The following is a 19447-nucleotide window of genomic DNA, read 5'->3' as shown; positions in this document are numbered from 1 at the left end:
TCTCTTGAAGAGTGCTTATACCTGCATTGTGCAATAGAGAATATTCCCAAGCGAATCCCAATTCCCAAAATAAAAGAAAATCACCCTTGACTACATGCAATTAGGCTTATGACAAAATTCTTAAACAAATTGGGCCTATATGTGACTTTACTTATGCCTAATACAAATCCAAAATGCAGATGCGAGTTATAAATTATCTGACCTGTGGATGCATCTCCATGTGATCTCTTCTACCTGCAACAAAGGACACAAGACAAATCCAAAATAATATATATATATATATGCCAAATAAGGCTTACCTTGATGAAAAACAATCTTATGCCTGAAGAGATGAAATGTTGTTGATAACGCTGGAGTAATATTGACAGATCCTCAAAACAAATGTGCCTTTATTGTTTGAGATTCGTTGAAGTAAACTGCTCCAGGATGTCACAGTCCAGGATATTGTCAACTGAAGGTAAATGATCAATTCTTAAATCTGGAACAACAAGATTCGAAATACTTCAAGGTAGAGCTCGGCCTTTTGGATAGACCAATTAGGTGTGTGTATCTTGATTAATCCAGTTGCTTGAGGGATCAATGATAGGACTGTGTGGAGACTTAGTGTGACGGATTGATCACTTGCGACTTTCTTCTCAAGCTACAGAACACTCAACTATATAACTGCTTATTAGCCCAAAGTTTATACATGGTACAATTGGGACAGCAAAAGCCCTTCTCTCTGTGTATCACAGTTCACTTGGGTTTGAATTGTAGCAATATGTAAATAGAGTTAAAAAGAGAACAACATTCATTGAAGGGAAAGTACATTAGATCAAAAAATTTAATCAATTGGGATATATCTTTAGCTCTCAACCACATACAACAAACTTACATACCTGTTGTATAGACTCTAGAGTCCAAACAGTTCTCTGAATTTGATAATGTGCTACCAAATTACCAATAGTGTTCTCCCTATTTATGGATGCGAAAGAAAATAAAATCTGAGTCCAGCCACCTATTTCTACTCATTAATACAGAGATATACACTTATTGGCCCAAAATTTATGTTGATTTCTTTTCTTTGTCCATGGTCTTGTTTGTCAAATTGATTCAACTGTGTTGAAAATATTGGATGCAACTATTATTGTAAGACATATCCATTGTGCCAACTTCGCTAAAATACTTTTCCCAAAATTTGATAGGAGTTATGGTGCCCTGCTACTTTACAGTCCACTAAAAATGAGAAAGGACAAAGGGGAATTCCTATATAGGTTTACTTGCCAATGGGATGTTGATTTAGTAGTGAGAAAACAATAGTTGGTTATGTCATAAGCCATACACCAAGTCTCCTATCGAGGGAAAGTCCTCCCATCATCGACTATGTAATTAGGATTGGATGAAACTGCCAAGTGACTTTGATGGAACAACTCCCCCTAATTTCTTTTAGATCTTAGATAAATATAAGTTTTTAAGTTTTTGATTGCTGTCAGAGCTTTTCTTCATAATTTTATAAATTTATATATTAAAAAAACAAGGGTTATATATTACTTAATAAGTTATTAAGTTACTAATTCCAAATTTGTTTTGGTGCTGTAGGTTTCCTTTTGAGTTAGCGGCTAACAGCAATACAAAAATACAAATATGCCAAAAAACTTGGACCCATTTTGGGAGTATGGGATCCCTGATGGTGGGACAAATCGTGCATATCTTTCATGCAAATTGTGTGGGGACAAGATGACAGGTGGGGTTACACGACTGAAATACCATCTTGCTAGACTCCCTGGACATGATGTTGGCATTTGTAGAGTTTCTAGTCCGGAGCTTATACGAAAAGCTCTTGAGGCAATTGAAGAAAAGGACAGAAAGAAGGAAGAGGTGGAAAGAAACAAAGCTGAACGTGCAGGTAGATCCCTTGGGATATCTTCTCATGATTTTGATGTTCAGGGTAGTGGCCCTACTGGCGCTAGTGGGAGGGGCTCCACAACTGGCACACCATCACATGCTAGTGTGAATGCGAGGTCATCATTTTTTGTTCCACGAACAGGAGCTGGAGCACAACCTGGCATAAAATCGCTTGTCAAAAAAAAGGAGAAGGAAGAAGCAGATAGAGTCATGGGGAGGTGTATTTATTGGAGCGACTTACCTCTCAGCATCACAAAAACCAATCCATTTTGGCAACCAATGTGTGATGCTATTGCTGTTGTGGGCCCAGGGTACAAAAGTGCCACATATGAGGAGTTGCGGGGGCCAATTCTTCAAGCAGAAAAAGAGGACATCAACTCTAGATTGGCGGAGTTGAAACAGACATGGGAAGTCACTGGATGCACAGTGATGTCTGATGGTTGGACAGATAGGAAGGGTAGGACCCTTCTAAATTTCTTGGTACATTGTCCTAAAGGTACCATGTTTATTAAATCGTTGGATGCATCAGAACATATCAAAGATGCAGCAACGATATGTGAGTTGTTAGATGGGTTCATTCAGGAGATTGGTGTGCAGAATGTGGTGCAAGTCGTAACAGACAATGCAGCTAATTATGTGTCTGCCGGCAGAATGCTTATGGAGAGGCATCCCACATTGTTCTGGACTCCATGTGCAGCGCATTGTCTTGATTTGTTGCTTGAGGATATGGGGAAACTCTCCTTCATCAAGGAGGCAGTTCATATGGCTAGGAGCATCCCCAAGTTTATTTATAACCATGCTATTGTTCTTAGCCTTATGAGGAGGTTCACAGGAAACAAGGAGTTGCGGCGTCCTGCCATCACACGTTTTGCCACAACCTTTATTACTCTTCAGTCTTTGCTTCGATGTCAGTACGAGTTGAAGCAAATGTTTGTCTCTAATGATTGGCGTGGTTGTAGATACAGCAGGAGACCTGATGGGAAAGCCATTGAAAAAATGGTGTACTCTGAGACATTTTGGCGTGGAGTAGAAGAAGCATGTGCAGTTAGCGAACCTATAGTAAAGGTTCTTAGATTGGTGGATGGAGAGAAGCCTGCAATGCCTTATTTGTATGAGGCCATGGATAGGGCCAAGGAGGCCATTCGTTCCTATTATGCAGACAAGGGTTCTGCTGGCCTTAATAGGCAGATGATGTTATGGGATGTGATCGATAGTCGGTGGACAGGGATGCTTCATCGACCCATTCATGCAGCAGCACTCTTCCTCAACCCTGCATTTGCATACAAATGCAATTTTCGTTTTGATGGCGAGGTGATTGAAGGGCTCCATTCCTGTATTGAGAGGATGGTACCTGATTCTGAGGTTCGTCTCAAAATCAACCGCGAGATACATAATTATCAGGATTGTGTTGGCCTATTTGGCTTTCATAATGCCATTAAGGAAAGGGCCCTCTTCATGCCACGTAAGTGACAATTCATCACTCATTAGAAATTATAAATTTGAATTTAATTATGTTTTAACTTTTAAGTTTTTGAATTTTTTATTTCATTATTTTGTTGTAGATCTTTGGTGGCGAAGCTATGGTGCAAGGGTACCAAATTTGCAAAATTTGGCTATGCGAATCTTGAGTCAAACATGTAGCTCTTCAGGGTGTGAGCGCAATTGGAGTGTATTTGAGAAAATACACGCCAAAAAGCGCAACAGGTATAACTTTGAACTCAAGCCTTCAGTTGAGCAATTACACTTATTGTAATTTTTAATTTTTAATTTATGACCTTCAAGTGTCAAGACTCAAGAGTCAAGAGTCAAGACTCATTACTTTTTTTGACACTCTTACAGGTTGGAGTTCGCACGCCTCAACGATTTGGTGTATGTGCATTACAACATCCGACTTCGAGTGAGGCAAATAGAATCACCAATGGATCCAGATGCCATTTCCTTAGACAATATTGATGTATTGTCTCCGTGGAGGGTGGAGTCTCAGGAGCCCATATTGGAGGAGTCACCTTCATGGTTGGAGGAGCCAGTGGCAGATGATCCATTAGAGCAGGGGCAGCAAGAGGAGGACTCGGAGTCAGAGGAGCAGCAGCACTTAGAGGAGGAGCAGGAGGAGCTGGAGGAGGACACTGCGGGAGCATCAGCATCAACACCATCTGCTATAGATATAGGAGAGCATAGCTCCATGCCTATCACTCATTATTTGACATTAGGTGCAGAGGCAGTGTCAGGGCCTTCTACTACTAGGGGCAGGCCTGACAAACAGCCCATCATGTTTTCCCGTAAAAGGGGGAGAGGGCAGTAGATAGATAGCTGCTAGTTTTATTTGTTATGCTACATGTAACTCATGATGATGAGATACTTTTATTATTATATGTGATGTTATTTTGTATTGGTTCTCCACATTTGAGTCCTTGAATGGACAATTATCAGGGATTAGCACGATTTGGTATCGCCTTTGATATATCATTTCTATTTGACATCATATATATCAGTGTTTTCTTCATATTTATGTGCCAATGTGTTTATTAACTTTATTTCATGTTGTTATTGCTTTATATGTTTAAAAATCTGAAAAAAATGAATATAGTATGCATTTTTTATGCTTGCTTTTGTTGTTTAAATTCTGAACATGAAGATGTTGCTTTAAAAATTAAAATAGTTTCTTGAGTGTTTGTTGGGCACTGTATAGTTATACTCATTTAATGCCAATTTTTTGTTTTTTTTGTGCCCTAGGTTTGAATTAGTTCACTACAAGTACAAATGTCAAATATGCCAAAAGCTTTGGACCCATTTTGGGAGTATGGGGAGGCTGTTGGTGGGGCAAATCAGGCACTTATATCATGCAACTTGTGTGGGACCAAGATGTCAGGAGGGATTACACGATTGAAATACCATCTGGCTAAACTCTCTGCATATGATGCACCAGATGTGATGCCTTGTATGGTTTCTAGTGCAGAGGTTATACAAAAAGCTCGTGAAGCAATTGCTGAACAAGACAGAAAGAAAGCTGCTAGGGAGAGGCCAATGGTCTCAGATAGATAGCTGCTAGTTTTATTTGTTTTGCAACTTTTGCTACATATAAGTTTATAACTGATGATGATGAAATACTTTTAAACTTTTATATATGTGATGTTGTTTTGTTTGAGTCCTTGATTGGACAATTATCACTATCAGGGATCAGTAGGATATGTGATGTTATTTTAATTTTTGTTTGAGTCCTTGATTGGACAATTATCAATTTATCACTATCAGGGATCAGCAGGATTTGGTATCGCCTTTGAAGTTTGATGTATCATTTCTATTTGACATCATATATATCAGTGTTTTCTTCATATTTATGTGCCAATGTGTTTATTTCATGTTGTTATTGCTTTATATGTTTAGAAATCTGAAAAAAAATGAATATATTATGCATTTTTTATGCTTGCCGATATTTGCCGATATTTTGCCGATATTTTCGCCGATATTTCCGATAAGATATTTTCCGGACCCTCGCCGATATTTTCCCGATACCGATATTATCAACACTGGGTAAAACTGATGATATAGACAAAGGTAAAGCACCTAAATCTGCTCACTATGTTGTGGCACAATGTAATATTAGAGTAAATAAAGATTTATTTAATGTTTCACTTGCTTCTTGGAAAAATGATTGGTTGCTTGATTCAGGAGCAACTTGCCACATGACTCATAGAAAATATTTTTTTGAAGAATTTACTGACAATATTGATGGAGCAGTATACTTTGCAGACCAATCAAAAATCAAGCCATCGGGGCTTGGCACAATCACGCTTAAACTACTTAGTCTTCCAGACTTTCTTCTGCATCATGTTCTATATCTCCCACAGCTCAAGAGAAACTTGTTGTCCTTGGTTCACATCCGGCAGCAAGGTCACTCCATTCATATGTTTAATGGCAAGCTTGAGGTAAGAAAAGCATCTGACCACTCACTTTTCATGAGGGGAATAGAAGAAGAAAGGCTTATCAAGCTGCAAGGTACCTCTGCTCGTGCACAACATTTCTCATATAATTCTCATTATGAAGAAGGTACACTTCCATCAAGTTTATTATGGCATGCTAGATTTGGACATTTGAACTATGACAGCCTCCGCTTGTTGAAGAAAAATGGTGTTGCTAGTTTGCCTACAATTCCTAGGAAACTTAAGCAATGTGATGCTTGCATTCTAGGAAAGCATAGCAAACAGTGTTTTCATGATTCACATTCAAGAGCACATAGAAAACTTGAACTCATTCATTCAGATTTATGTGGTCCAATAATTGTTCCTTCTACAAATGGAAATAAATATATGATGACATTTATTGATGACTACACCAGAATGTGTTGGGTCTATTTATTGAAGAACAAATATGATGCTTTTCAAATATTCAAGAATTTTCATAAATGGATTGAAAATGATGCACAATCTCATATTGGGTCTATTCGCATTGATAATGGAAAAGAGTACACATCAAATGAATTTGAAAACTATCTTCGCCAACATGGGATCAAACATCAAACAACTGTGCCTTATAATCCCCAACAGAATGGTGTAGCTGAAAAAATGAATAGGATAATCTTAAATATGGTATGATCCATGCTCTTCTTCAAAAATGTAAATATAATGTTTTGGGCTGATGCTATTCTATGTGCTGCATATATAAAGAATAGATGTCCATCTAATGCTATTAGAAACAAGACTCCATATGAAATGTGGTATGGACATGTTCCTTCGGTAAAGCATCTCAGGGTCTTTGGTTCCCCCTGTTATGCCTTGATACCAAAGGTACATAGAAACAAACTTGGTGCTAGAAGTCGTAAATGTATCTTCCTAGGGTATTCAAACACCTCCAAAGCATACCATCTCTATGATGAAGTAAATAAAAAGTTTGTTGTATCTAGAGATGTATTTTTTCTTGAATTATCCAAAACTGACAATGTTGTTGAGCGGCAACTTGATCGCTTGGATAGATTCGCAAAAGCAAAATCATTTCAAGAATTTGATAATCATATTCCACATCTTAAAGGGGGGATTCCTATACTAAATCAACATGTGGAATCTTCTTCTGAAGAACACTCTCCCCCGCATGAAACTCCAACAAATGATGATGCTTTAAGTGATGTGATTGATAGAATTGGGAGACTCAATCTTGATTCAATCCCAACTCAATCAACGGAGCAGCCTGGACCATCTGAGAAAGGTCCCCCAAAGTGGCTAACAAAGACACTTGAAAGTGTTCATCCTGATGAGGTTGGAAAGACAGGAACTAGAAATTCAAACCGGCAAAATGGAAGCGATGTAGATGACTCTAATTTACCTGTTGATATGGATGTTTCTTATGATTGTGAATTGAACTTGTCTACAGATTTTGAACCAACTTCCTTCAAAGAAGCTGCTTCTCATGATGAATGGAAAGAAGCGATACAAAAGGAGTATGATGCCCTCATAAAGAATGGCACTTGGAAGCTGGTTGATCCTCCATTAGGAATGAAACCAATTGGCTACAAGTGGGTCTACAAGAACAAGTATAAAGCTGATGGCTCACTTGACAAGCACAAAGCTAGGCCTGTGGCAAAAGGTTTTGCACAGAAGGAAGGGGTTGATTATGAGGAGACTTTTGCCCCCACATCAAAATGGGCTACCATCCGGACACTCTTTGCCCTAGCAGCTCAAAACGGTTGGAAAGTCCATCAAATGGATGTAAAAACTAATTTCTTAAATGGAAATCTAAAAGAGAATGTTTTTATGTGCCAGCCCGAAGGATTTGCTGTGAAAGGACATGAACATAAAGTATTCAAATTAGTGAAGTCCTTGTATGGCCTCAAACAAGCACTGCAACCCTGGTATGAAAATCTAACTGAGCATCTTCTGAAACTCAATTTCAAACATTATGATCTTGATAATGCAACTTTATTTGTCAAAAAAGTTGGCAAAACAGTTGTATATCTTGTGGTATATGTAGATGATATTTTTAATGATAGGGAACAATGAAAGCTACATTGCATCCATAAAGAAGGAATTGGGAAAAAGCTTTGAAACGACTGATTTGGGCTATGTTCATTACTATCTTGGTATTGAACTAACCCAACATCCGAAGTCCATATTTCTTTCTCAAAAGAAATACATTGGAAATCTGTTGAACCAGTTTGGCATGACAGAATGCAATCCTCTTACTACTCCAATGGAACAAAACTTAAAGCTCACATCTATTGAAGGAAAAGAATTTGAGGATGCAACAAAGTACAGACAGCTTGTAGGAAGTCTCAACTACCTAACTAGTACCAGACCAGACATTTCGTTTGATGTTAGAATCTTCTCCAGGTTTATGCAAAAGCCTTGTGAGGGACATTGGTCCGCTGCAAAAAGAGTTATAAGGTACTTGAAGGTAACTCAAGACTTTGGAATCAAGTATATTATTATGAAACCAGCTCACAAAAATATAGAAAAGATAGTTGAACGCCTTAAAATTCAGCCTCTTCGAGGGGGCAACCTCCTTTACATTACACAAATGACCAATTCTTGGATGATTCAAATGACCAAACCTCCTTTTTATATATAGGAGTCTAAGGAGTCACAATATAACCTAACCAACCTAACAATAATAATATAAAGCCACAAAAATAACAATAGACGGATTCTATGGGGCACAGTAATAACAATATGGGGACAATATGGGCACAACAATATTAATAAGGGATACAACTACAATAGTAATGGGGTGATCACTAGTATTATAGGGACCTAACATGCCCCTCTCTTTCAAAAAAGTGTTGTCCTCAACGCTTGAGTAGTTTTGGATGCTTCTGTATAAAATTCTCATCCTCTCATGTGGAATCTTAGTGGATAAGTTCTTCCACTTGATGAGGTACTCCGAAATTGATCGATTTCGTAGCTGTCGAGTTCTTGTTTTTGTGACTGCTTCCGGTTCCAATATAATTTTTCCTTCCTCATCAAATTCTGGCAATATTGTTTGAACTGGGAGCTTGTCGCCTATAACCTTCTTTAAACATGAAACATGGAAAACTGGGTGCACTCGAGAAGTTACAAGAAGCTCCAATTTGTATGCCATAGTACCAATCTTTCGCAACACCTTGTACGGACCATAATACTTTGGTGATAATTTATTATCCTTCTTAGCTTGCTTGAGGGACATTTGTTTATATGGTTGTAGCCGTAGGAATACCCAATCCCCTACATCAAAACTTCTTTCGCTGTGATGCTAATCTGCCTATTGTTTCATTCTATTATGTGCCAACACGAGGTTATTCTTTAAAAGTTGGAGGACTTGTTGTTGATGTTCGATGTGATGTTCCACTGCTTGAACCTTAGAATTTTCTCTTAAATATGATGTGATGGATGGTGGCTGATATCCATAAAGTGCCATAAATGGGGTCATTTTTGTTGACGTATGGAAGGAAGTGTTATACCACCATTCATCCATAGGCAACCATTTCACCCACTGTGTCTGTTTATCAGATACAAAGCAACAAAGATATCCTTCCAAACATTTGTTTACTATCTCAGTTTGCCCATCAGATTGAGGATGATAAGATGAGCTATGAGCTAATTGAGTACCAAGACAAGAAAATAATTCTGTCCAAAAATTTCCAGTGAAAATGGGATCTCTTTCACTTACAATAATCTTTGGATTTCCATGTAGCTTTTGAATTGTTTCCATAAATGCAGTAGAAACTGTACTGACTTTAAATGGATATGATAATGCACAAAAGTGTGCATACTTGGTAAGTCTGTCAACTACCACCATGATGACACTCTTTCCCTCAGACTTGGGTAAACCTGTGATAAAATCCATTGAAACCTCCTCCCAATGTTGGCTTGGAATGGATAAAGGTTGTAATAGACCCGGGGTCTTAATTGTTTCAACTTTATTTTGTTGGAAAACTAAACATTCCGCCACAAACTTTTGAATATCTGATTTAAGGCCATCCCAAAAAAATTCTTTCTTAACCCTGTGGTAAGTTTTTAAAAATCTTGAGTGCCCTCCTAAGGGAGAAGTGTGCAATTCCATAGGAATCTTTTGTTTGATATGGGAATTCTTACGGAGGTATAAGCAATCTTTGTACCATAACGAATCATTTTGCTAGCTAAATGTATCAGATGTACTGGAATCTTGTTGTAACTTTCGAATAAGTGCCCACACTTCTTCATCATTCTTCCATTCCTCCCTTGCTTCGTTAATCCAATCTGGTTGGATAATAGAAATGGCGCACAACAATGCTTCCACATCCTCATCCTTTCTTGAGAGTGCATCTGCCACCACATTTTGCTTCCCTTTTTTGTAGATGATTTCAAAGTCATAACCCAACATCTTTGTGACCCACTTTTGTTGCTCTTCAGAGGATAATCTTTGTTCTAAAAAGTATTTAAGGCTATCATGATCCGTTTTTACCTTGAAGTGTCTTCCCATTAAGTAGGGTCGCCATTTCTTAAGTGCATGTAGTATTGCCAACATTTCCTTCTCATAAATAACTTTGTGTAAAAACTTTCCCTTGATTGGACGACTTTCAAAAGCAATGGGTCTTTCATCTTACATTAAAACAACACCAATTCCATTTCCTAAAGCATCACATTCCACAATAAAGGTTTTTGTGAAGTCCGATGTAGCTAAGACCGGTGCTTGGCACATTGTATCTTTAAGATGTTTGAAGGCCTTTGTTGCTTCTGGAGTCCATGAAAATGCATCTTTCTTCAATGATGTTGTTAGAGGTGTTGCTATTCTCCCATAATTCTTAACAAACTTGCGATAATACCCTGTCAACCCGAAAAATCCTCGCAGATGCTTTATGGATGTGGGGATTTTCCATTCCTTAATGGCTTTAATTTTGCTAGGGTCTACCTTAACTCCTTCATAAGATACAATATGACTCAGATATTCCACCTCTTGTACTCCAAAGAAACATTTGGATCTTTTTACATATAATTGTTTCTCCTCCAATAGTTGTGGCACCCTGTCAACATGTTCAACATGATCTTTCCAAGACTTGTTGTAGATTAGTATAACATCCAAAAATACTAACACAAATTTTCTAAGCAAGGGTTTGAAAATGGCACTCATCAAACTTTGAAATGTAGAAGGTGCATTGGTAAGGCCAAAAGGCATGACCAAAAATTCATAATGACCCTCATGAGTTCTAAATGATGTTTTTGTAATGTCTTCAGTCTTCATTCTGATTTGATGATATCCTGAACGAAGATCCAACTTGGCGAAGTAAATTGATCCATGCAATTCATCCAGTAATTCATCAATGACAGGAATGGGAAACTTATCTTTAATGGTGAGCTTGTTGAGCTCCCTATAATCCGGACACATGCGCCATGATCCATCCTTCTTGTGCACCAATACTACTAGAGCAGAGAAAGAACTTTGACTAGGTTGAATTATACCAGCGTCTAGCATTTATGCGACCATATGTTCAATTTCACTCTTTTGGGCATAGGGATATCTGTACGGCCTGATGTTTGGAGGAACACTTCATGGAATCAGATGAATAGCATCATCATGATCACGAATAGGTGGGAGACCTTTGGGAGTCTCAAATACCTTAGAATGATTGTCCAAAGCTTTTTGGAGATCTTGAGAAATAGATGATTCCGATGTGGAAACATCTAGCGAACATAATTGTGCAATTACACCTCTTTGTTCCTTTTTTAGAAGCTTTGTCATACCGTTAGAGCTGATTATCTTTCCTGGTTTCCCTGCAATACCCCTTAATTCAACTTCCTTTCCTTCCGCAGAAAATTTCATGAATAGTTCTTGACAATTAAAAGCTATTGTACCCAAGGATTGTAGCCATTGGACTCTTCGTACAACATCAGCACCTCCCATTGGAATGGAAAGCATTGGGCTAGTCAATACATATTCTCACATGGATAGCTTGATATTATGGCACTTTCCAGAGCAATTTATCATTCCTCCATTTGCAACCATCACTTGACACTCTGGTGCTGGATATAGGAAGCAATTCAATTCTTTTGCTACCTTACAATGAATAAAATTGTGGGTACTTCTGGAATCAATCAACGCTATTACCTTTTTCTTCTTGATTTGTCCTTCTATCTTCATGGTTTGAGGAGTGGTAATTCCAGCCAATGCATTACAAGATATGGTCAGATTCATTTCTTTATCTAGGGTTTGTTCTTGAAGTATATCCTCTTCTTTTAACCTTTCCTGCTCATTTTCTTCTTCCTTTTCACATTTTATGTAGAATAATTTCTTCTCAACACACTTATGACCTTTAGTGTATTTGTTATCACAACTGCAACAAAGTCTTTTTGCTCTTTGTTCTTCCAATTGTTGTGGTGTCAACCTTATAGGTTGTGGAAGACTAGGGGCAACAACACTTCCATCTTTATAGTTGTAAGTGGTATGCTTACTGGTTGCCATAATTTTGCTTTCCATTTTTCTTGCTAACCTGAATGTTTTCTCTAATAAATCAGGTTCCCAAAGGCGAACATCATGTTGGATATTATCCTTTAAAGTCCCTATGAACACATCAATCCTATGCTCCTCTGGAATATTTTTTACCCTTATGTTCAATTTTTGGAACTCCTCAATGTGCTCCATTATTGAACCCTTCTGTTTGAGACTTATCAATTGGCTAAAAAAAGTGTTGTTTTTTGTATCCTCATAATGTGCTGTCAATTTTTCCGTAAAAATTGCCCAAGTGATAATTTGTTTACGGAGCAAAGCCATTGATACCATACAAACTGATTTGATTCCAAATATAAAGTTGCAATACGTACCTTTTGTGTGTTTTGCACATTATTGAGATCGAAAAATTGCTCCATCTGTAATATCCATGTTGCGGGATCCTTGCCATCAAACTTCCTCATATTGATTTTTGGAATATGGTGGGTCTTTGCTCCAACATTAGAGTCTATGAAATCATGATTAACATTTCTTTTGTTCTCATCATGAGTTTCCTTTACTACCTTTTCACCATTAGTAAGCATTTCTTGTAGAAACTTTGTCAATCTATCTTTAAAGCTTCCATGCTTGTCTTCAAATCTTCCATGCCTGTCTTCACATCGTCCATCTTAGTTTCCACGTCATTCATCTTAGCTTCTACGCCTTTCTTTAAACAATCCATATTAGTTTCTACGCCTTTCTTTAAACCATCCATCTTAGCTTCTACATCTTTCTTTAAACCATCCATCTTAAGTTCTGTTACTTTTTGTGCAAGTGACACTCGTTGCACTTGGTCTTGTAATTTTGATATATCAAGTTGCATTTCTTCCTCTTCTTCATGAGTCATGCTAGAGCGCTCAGGTTGTTTACTAGGTGTTTGCATTTTCTTACCTCAGGGCATCAATTACCGATAATAATGCTTTACTATGCCCCTTTGAATTCCTTCAAACTAATTTTTCAAACCAAGTTTAAGCAAAAATTAAAAAAAAACTACACACATTTTTTCACTTTGTAAGAGCTTGATATTGAATCTGATGTATCTCTGTAATTTCAGATCATCTAGTTCTGAAATGTGATCTGTGGTAGCCCTCTGCGTCCTCTTTCAAATGCCACCAGTCTGATCTAAATTGGATTCTCCAGAGAAGAGTTATGCCAAATCTCCCACAGTGACCTGATTATAGACTAGTTCAATAGAGAAAACTTGTACGATGTGCCACGAGTCACTGTTTTGACCTTTAGCTCTGAAAAATATACACAAGAAACTACAGTTCATCCTCTTTCTGTACCTTCTTACGAAATTTCAATCCAATGCTCAGAGAGAAAGTTATGACGATTTTCCCTAGGTCACCTATTTGGAATGTAATTCAAGAGTCTGCAAAAAGACCAACTTCCTCAGATCATATCTCTACACATATAGTGCGAAAAGCTCTGAAATTCGGACCCGAGGTTCATTGCGATTTCGTCTCAAATGGGTTTTTTTTTTTAGCTTCTGAAACATCGCAAAAAAAAAATATAGCGAAAATGCCACGATGACCTATTTGGAGCAGCGAAACCCTAAAATCCAAAGCTCTGATACCAAATGTTATGAAACTAACTCACAAAAAGATAGAAAAGATAGTTGAACGCCTTAGAATTCAGTCTCTTCAAGGGGGCAACCTCCTTTACATTACACAAATAAACAATTCTTGGATGATTCAAATGACAAAACATCATTTCTATATATAGGAGTCTAAGGAGTCACAATATAACCCAACCGACCTAACAATAATAATATAAAGCCACAAAAATAATAATAGAGGGATTCTATGGGGCACAGTGATAACAATATGGGGACAATAGGGGCACAACAATATTAATAAGGGATACAACTACAATAGTAATGGGGTGATCACTAGTATTATAGGGACCTAACATATACATAGGTGGACGACTTCAGCGTGATTGGATACTTTGATTCAGACTTCGATGGAGACAAAGAAACTGGGGTATCTACTTCAGGATATCCTATGAGTATTGGATTAGGAGCTGTCTCCTGGAGATCACGCAAACAATCAGTTCCAGCAGATTCCACAACAGAAGCAGAATACATGGCAGCAGTTGAAGCAACAAAAGAAATTGTGTGGCTCAGGCCAATTCTTGAAGATTTGCAGGGAAAACAAGTACAATCAACTCCACTCATGATTGACAATACCTCTGCAATAAAGTTGGCCAAGAACCCAAAGTTCCATGATCGAACGAAGCACATCAATACTTAATATCATCTGATTCGACATCATGTTGAGGCCAAAACAATCCATCTCCGTCATTGTTCCACTAATGAGCAAATTGCAGACATCTTCACCAAAGCGCTTGGAAGAGAAAAGCTTGAACAATTTAGAATGATGCTTGGACTCACCAACAACCCTTCAGATTAAGTGGTAAAATTACATTCTAATTTAAAAGTGACTTCATAAGTGGTAAAGTTATATTCTAATTTAAAAGTGACTTTATAAATGGTAAAGTTACATTCTAATTTAAATGTGACTTTATTAAAGTGAATGAAGAATTAAAAAGTGAAAAAGTGACTATGGAAATAAAAGGCTAAATGGGTCTTTATTTAAGTGGGTGAGTTAAAAAATAGAAAGTGAAAATTAAATGCACATTTATTCTCATCCCTAGATCTAAATGAATCTCAGCGATTAGATCTTAGGGTAACCCAAAAGGACATTTAGAGAATAAAAGGAGAAGAGAAGAGGAAAAGATCAATTCATTCTTTCATGCGGATTTGAGAGAAAGAGAAGAGAGAGCAAGGAGATTTTTTCATGCGGATTTGAGAGAAAGAGAAGAGAGAGCAAGGAGATTCTTTCATGAACATTTGAGAGAAAGAGAAGAGAAAGCAAGGAGAAAATTTCTGAGCAGTGAGGAAGTTAAGGAGAGCGGCAAGAAAACATTTCAGCAAATCTGGGCAGTAGCATTTATTGGCACACATCCCAAGGAAAAACCATACAGCAGGAGAAAGGCACGAAAACCGAGGAAGAGGGACAACAAGATCTTGGCACATTTTTCGAGGCTAGTTGTATAGCATTTAATGTTGTTTTATTACTGTAAAAATTTCTGTTTTGGTCGTTTGCTGATTGGCACGATTTTCGAGGTGTTGTTCGAGCACAGAAATCGAGATAAGTTGTAATTTGTGGTTGCTAGAATTTTTACTGTGTATTTCAGTTTCTCTAAAAAAGCATTTTCAGAAATAAAGAAGAGCTCTCAAACTGGTTTTCCCCAAGAGTTGTAGGGGGTTTTTCCAGGGTCACATTGACCAAAAATCATTGTGTTATTTTCTGTGTGGCGGTCATAATTTTGCTGTGTTTTATTTTTGCAATTTCAGCAGTTGTGAAATCTCTAAATTTGTGTTTTCAAAAAAATATTATCATTTCCAGATTTTAGAATTTTTATCATGCTTGGATTTAAAACTGACAACCGGAGTGATAAGGAAAACTGACAACCGGAGTGGGGGTTGAAATTTCTTCATTGATCCATGCCTTTTGTTGGCCTGTCATATAGTTGCGTAGGTACCCCTCAATCCACTTATTCATGATATCTGTTTGAGGATGATAGCTAGTGCTAAGGGTTAATTCAGTTCCTACTAGCTTGAAGAGCTCCTGCCAAAATGCGTCCATAAACCTGTTGTCACGATCATTAACTATATTCTTCAGATTCCATGCAATCTAAAAACCTCTCTAACAAACAGTTCTACTACTCGTTTGGTTGAATAATCAACTATGATTGCAAAGAAGTGCGTGAATTTCATCAATTTGTCCACCATGGTACAGATACAATCTTTGCCTTGTGCTTTGGGTAGCCCAGTGATGAAGTCCATTAAGATGCTCTCCCATTTTTGTTCTGGAATTGGTATAGGTTGGAGAAGCCATGCAAGATGTGCGTGCTTGACCTTATTATGTTGGCATGTCACCCATTCCTTGACGTATTTCATCACATCTTCCTTGAGAACTTTCCATGAAAATCACTCCCTAATATATTGGTAGGTTTTGAAGAACCCCTGATGTCCAGCTATGGGAACGCCATGCATAACCTTCAAAATCTTCTCCTTGAGGACAGATTTAGTGACTAGGTATATCCTGTATTTGTAGTAAATAATATCGTCGACTATTTTGGGCCTGTCATCTTGGATGAGTCTATCAGTTAACGCACATGCAAACTGGTTCTTGGCATATTCTACTGAGAGATGAGCCTTCCAATCTTCTGCAAGATCTATGAGAAAACATGTTGTCAGTTTCTTGGAATGTGCGTCGGCCACAACATTCCTTTTCCCCTTTACATACTCAATATCAAAATGATACGCTTGAACTTTACTTACCCACATCTATTGTCGTTCGTTCAGGTTTTTTCGCTCCAAAAAATGACAAATTGTTGTGGTTTGTCCTGACTATTTACTTGTTTCCCACCAAATACCAATGTTATCATAACCGGATGGATCATCGAACTAATAGACCCTTCAAATCGGGAACTAGTCAAAACTAGACAGAAATTGGTAAAAACACCGAACCAAAAACCGAACAACCAAAAACACACAAAATATTCAAATTTTAAAGAAAAGCACATATATTCATGTGCATCCATAAATATTCAAATTTTAAACAAAACCACATATATTCATGTGCATCCATATGAATCCAAACCATTTATACACAAATAAGCAAAATTTTTCATTTATAGAGCATGTAAGGGTGCACATAACCAAAATAACATTGACTGCAATCCATATTTGAACCGAAAATACATCAACAAACAAGACCTAGATGGCCTCTAGCATCCAAAAAAAATCATGCTACAACAAATACCTACATATCATCAAAATATTTGCCTATATTGGGATCTTTGTCATCAATATCACCCTCTAAGCATTAAAATAAGATAAAAAATTCTTAGCATGTCAATTCAAGATTTTGTTTGAGTGATGGGTACATTTTTAGTAGGAGCATGATAGAGGAATTCAACAAACAATGCCACTAACATCAAGGTACATAGAGGGATTTATGCTCTTGATTAAAAGTTAGTTCAATACCCTCATACATGACAAAATCCAATGGAAACGTTGCAATCCCCCCAATCCCAAAATCTTAAAAAACTATTAAGTCTATTGGATTTTGAGTGAGATCTAAAATGATGCTTTCTCCGTATGAAATCCAATGAGGTCAAAGCCACTCTCAAACATCCTGACTCATTTCATGGTAATGTTAAAAATTGAAGTAAAAGGATAAAAATGAAAGATAAAGGAGAATTTACAATTGCCATGAATTGCATAGCAATAATAGGGATTTTATTTTAAAAATTGAACATTGCCATGAATTGCACAGCAATAGTAGGGCCATAGGCTTGAATATTAGCCACCTATTGTGGGCTAGTGCCCAACAAGACAAAAGTTAAAAGAAAACAAACCAAAATAGGCCCCACTTGTTGCATTCTATGCAACTTTACTGAATCGGTATCGAACCAGTCAATTCAGTGAAAATGGTCGGTTTGGTACTGAACAGATCAATTCCAGTACAAAAACGCCCAGTTTGTTGTCGAACCGGCCAAAAACGGTTCAAATCATTGGTCCCAACCAGTTTTTTCCTTTACCTCAAAAACAGTCGAACATACCAGTTCGGTCTGGTCTTGTTAATTTTAGTTAACAATGGTAGGTTCTATGCTCAGCGAAATTTACTTCAATGGTCCTTTAGTAGCCCAATAACAATTTCCAATTTCCAGTAACAATCACAATAATCACATTGACAATAAATGTAGATAGATCATAAAACAAAATGCAGAAGACAAGCCGAGACAAGAGAAAACCGGATTTGGCAGATGCCTGAGAAGAAACCCCAATGATTGTTAGGATATTCCGACACATAGGAAATAGTTAAATATAACTTGGTCTAGTGTAGAGTTAGGTAAAGCGTGTTTCTTTATGTACTTTTGTAACTTACAATCCGACAGTCACGATATGTTCTAGACATGAAGTGATCCGACTGTTCATTTTCTCATTGGTATTACCGACACTTGATCTGTGGCTTAACACACGATTGTTCCATAATCTCTATTTAAAGAGCATGGAGGGTCATTTGTAAGGTGATCGTTCATGAGAGAAGCTTACGTAAATTTTCTTTCTTTCACATTAATAAATTCTCTGAAATGCCCACGTTGGCTGAGGCCGTGAACTGTTTCCCTCTTTGAGGGTTTTAACCACGTCAAGAATACCGGTGTATTCATATGTGATCTGTTTGTGAGCAGTGGCATTTGGTGTTCTATCTGAGGAACTCACCCTGTAAATTCCTACATGGTATCAGAGCTATTTGAGGGTCGCATCTGTTGGTGATCCAAATCGGAAGTCGGTACAACTGCATCCAACTGTCATTTCCTAGATCTATTATTTTTTACCGCTTTCTGGCCGAGAGGACTGCTCTATTGTGTTAGGAGCATCTGTTCCAATGAGAAACCCCTTTCATTTCACGCGAAAAGGTTTCTGGTAGCCCTAGGGACGTCATTTTTAAGATTTTGAGGTATACAGTCTTTATTTGTAGTTTTGGTTATTTATCTCTCTGTTTATTTCGGCTTATTTATCTTTCTGTTTTTTATTACCAGATCTATACCTTTCATTTTTGCATATGCTCTTCGCCCCGCAACTCTATGCGATCTGGGCAAATCAGAAACAAAAAGGAAGGATTTTTCTCATGCGTATGCTCTTTTCCGCTGCACTTTAGTGTGATCTCGGAAAATCAGAAACATTGAGGAAAATATTTAATTCCCGGCGAAAGCTAACTTCAAGCCATAAGTTTTGGTTTTTTTTGTATGTCTGTATTGAATTATGTGGTTTTTCGTTTTGTAGGCAAAAAGAGATTTTTCAAGTAAGCATGCACCCCAAAGCTTCAATGACTTAAAATAAAAAATAAAACCCCTTCCGCTTTTCCAAAAATTACTAACTTTTTAAACTAGCTCACTTGGTCAAAAGTTACTTTATGAGAATGAGTCTTGAGTTCAAGTATTTCTTTTTGTTGAGTTACTTTTTCAAAAAGCACATATAACTTATGTTTACAGTTTTATAGGTAACTTTATGTAAAAGTGTTCTCACCCATTATAAAAAGTGAGTCACTTATAATTC

General features: G+C 37.4%; 2 protein-coding genes across 2 annotated transcripts in view; one reads left to right on the top strand and one right to left on the bottom strand.

Moving 5' to 3' along the window:
* Positions 1-19447, bottom strand: part of LOC149146218 (Zinc finger protein 622) — a 79019-nt gene that overhangs the window by 13360 nt on the left and 46212 nt on the right. The window lies entirely within an intron of this gene.
* Positions 331-5029, top strand: LOC149146219 (uncharacterized). Its single transcript, XM_089448613.1, has 3 exons — positions 331-3346; positions 3447-3588; positions 3724-5029. Exons 1-3 carry the CDS (start codon positions 1624-1626, stop codon positions 4184-4186), a joined length of 2328 nt encoding a protein of 775 aa, XP_089304739.1. The 5' UTR covers positions 331-1623; the 3' UTR covers positions 4187-5029.

Source organism: Pinus tabuliformis, chromosome X, assembly GCF_031772625.1.
Source record: "Pinus tabuliformis cultivar Carrire ecotype Pingquan chromosome X, CPIR1, whole genome shotgun sequence".
NCBI lineage: Eukaryota > Viridiplantae > Streptophyta > Pinopsida > Pinales > Pinaceae > Pinus > Pinus tabuliformis.
This window is presented reverse-complemented; position numbering and strand designations above follow the sequence as displayed.

Excerpts from the sequence above, each read along its gene's own strand:
- LOC149146219 (XM_089448613.1), top strand. The coding sequence starts at position 1,624 with ATGCCAAAAAACTTGGACCCATTTTGGGAGTATGGGATCCCTGATGGT. Across the intron at positions 3,347-3,446 it reads AAGGGCCCTCTTCATGCCAC|ATCTTTGGTGGCGAAGCTAT; the intron begins GTAAGTGACAAT and ends ATTTTGTTGTAG. Across the intron at positions 3,589-3,723 it reads CACGCCAAAAAGCGCAACAG|GTTGGAGTTCGCACGCCTCA; the intron begins GTATAACTTTGA and ends ACACTCTTACAG.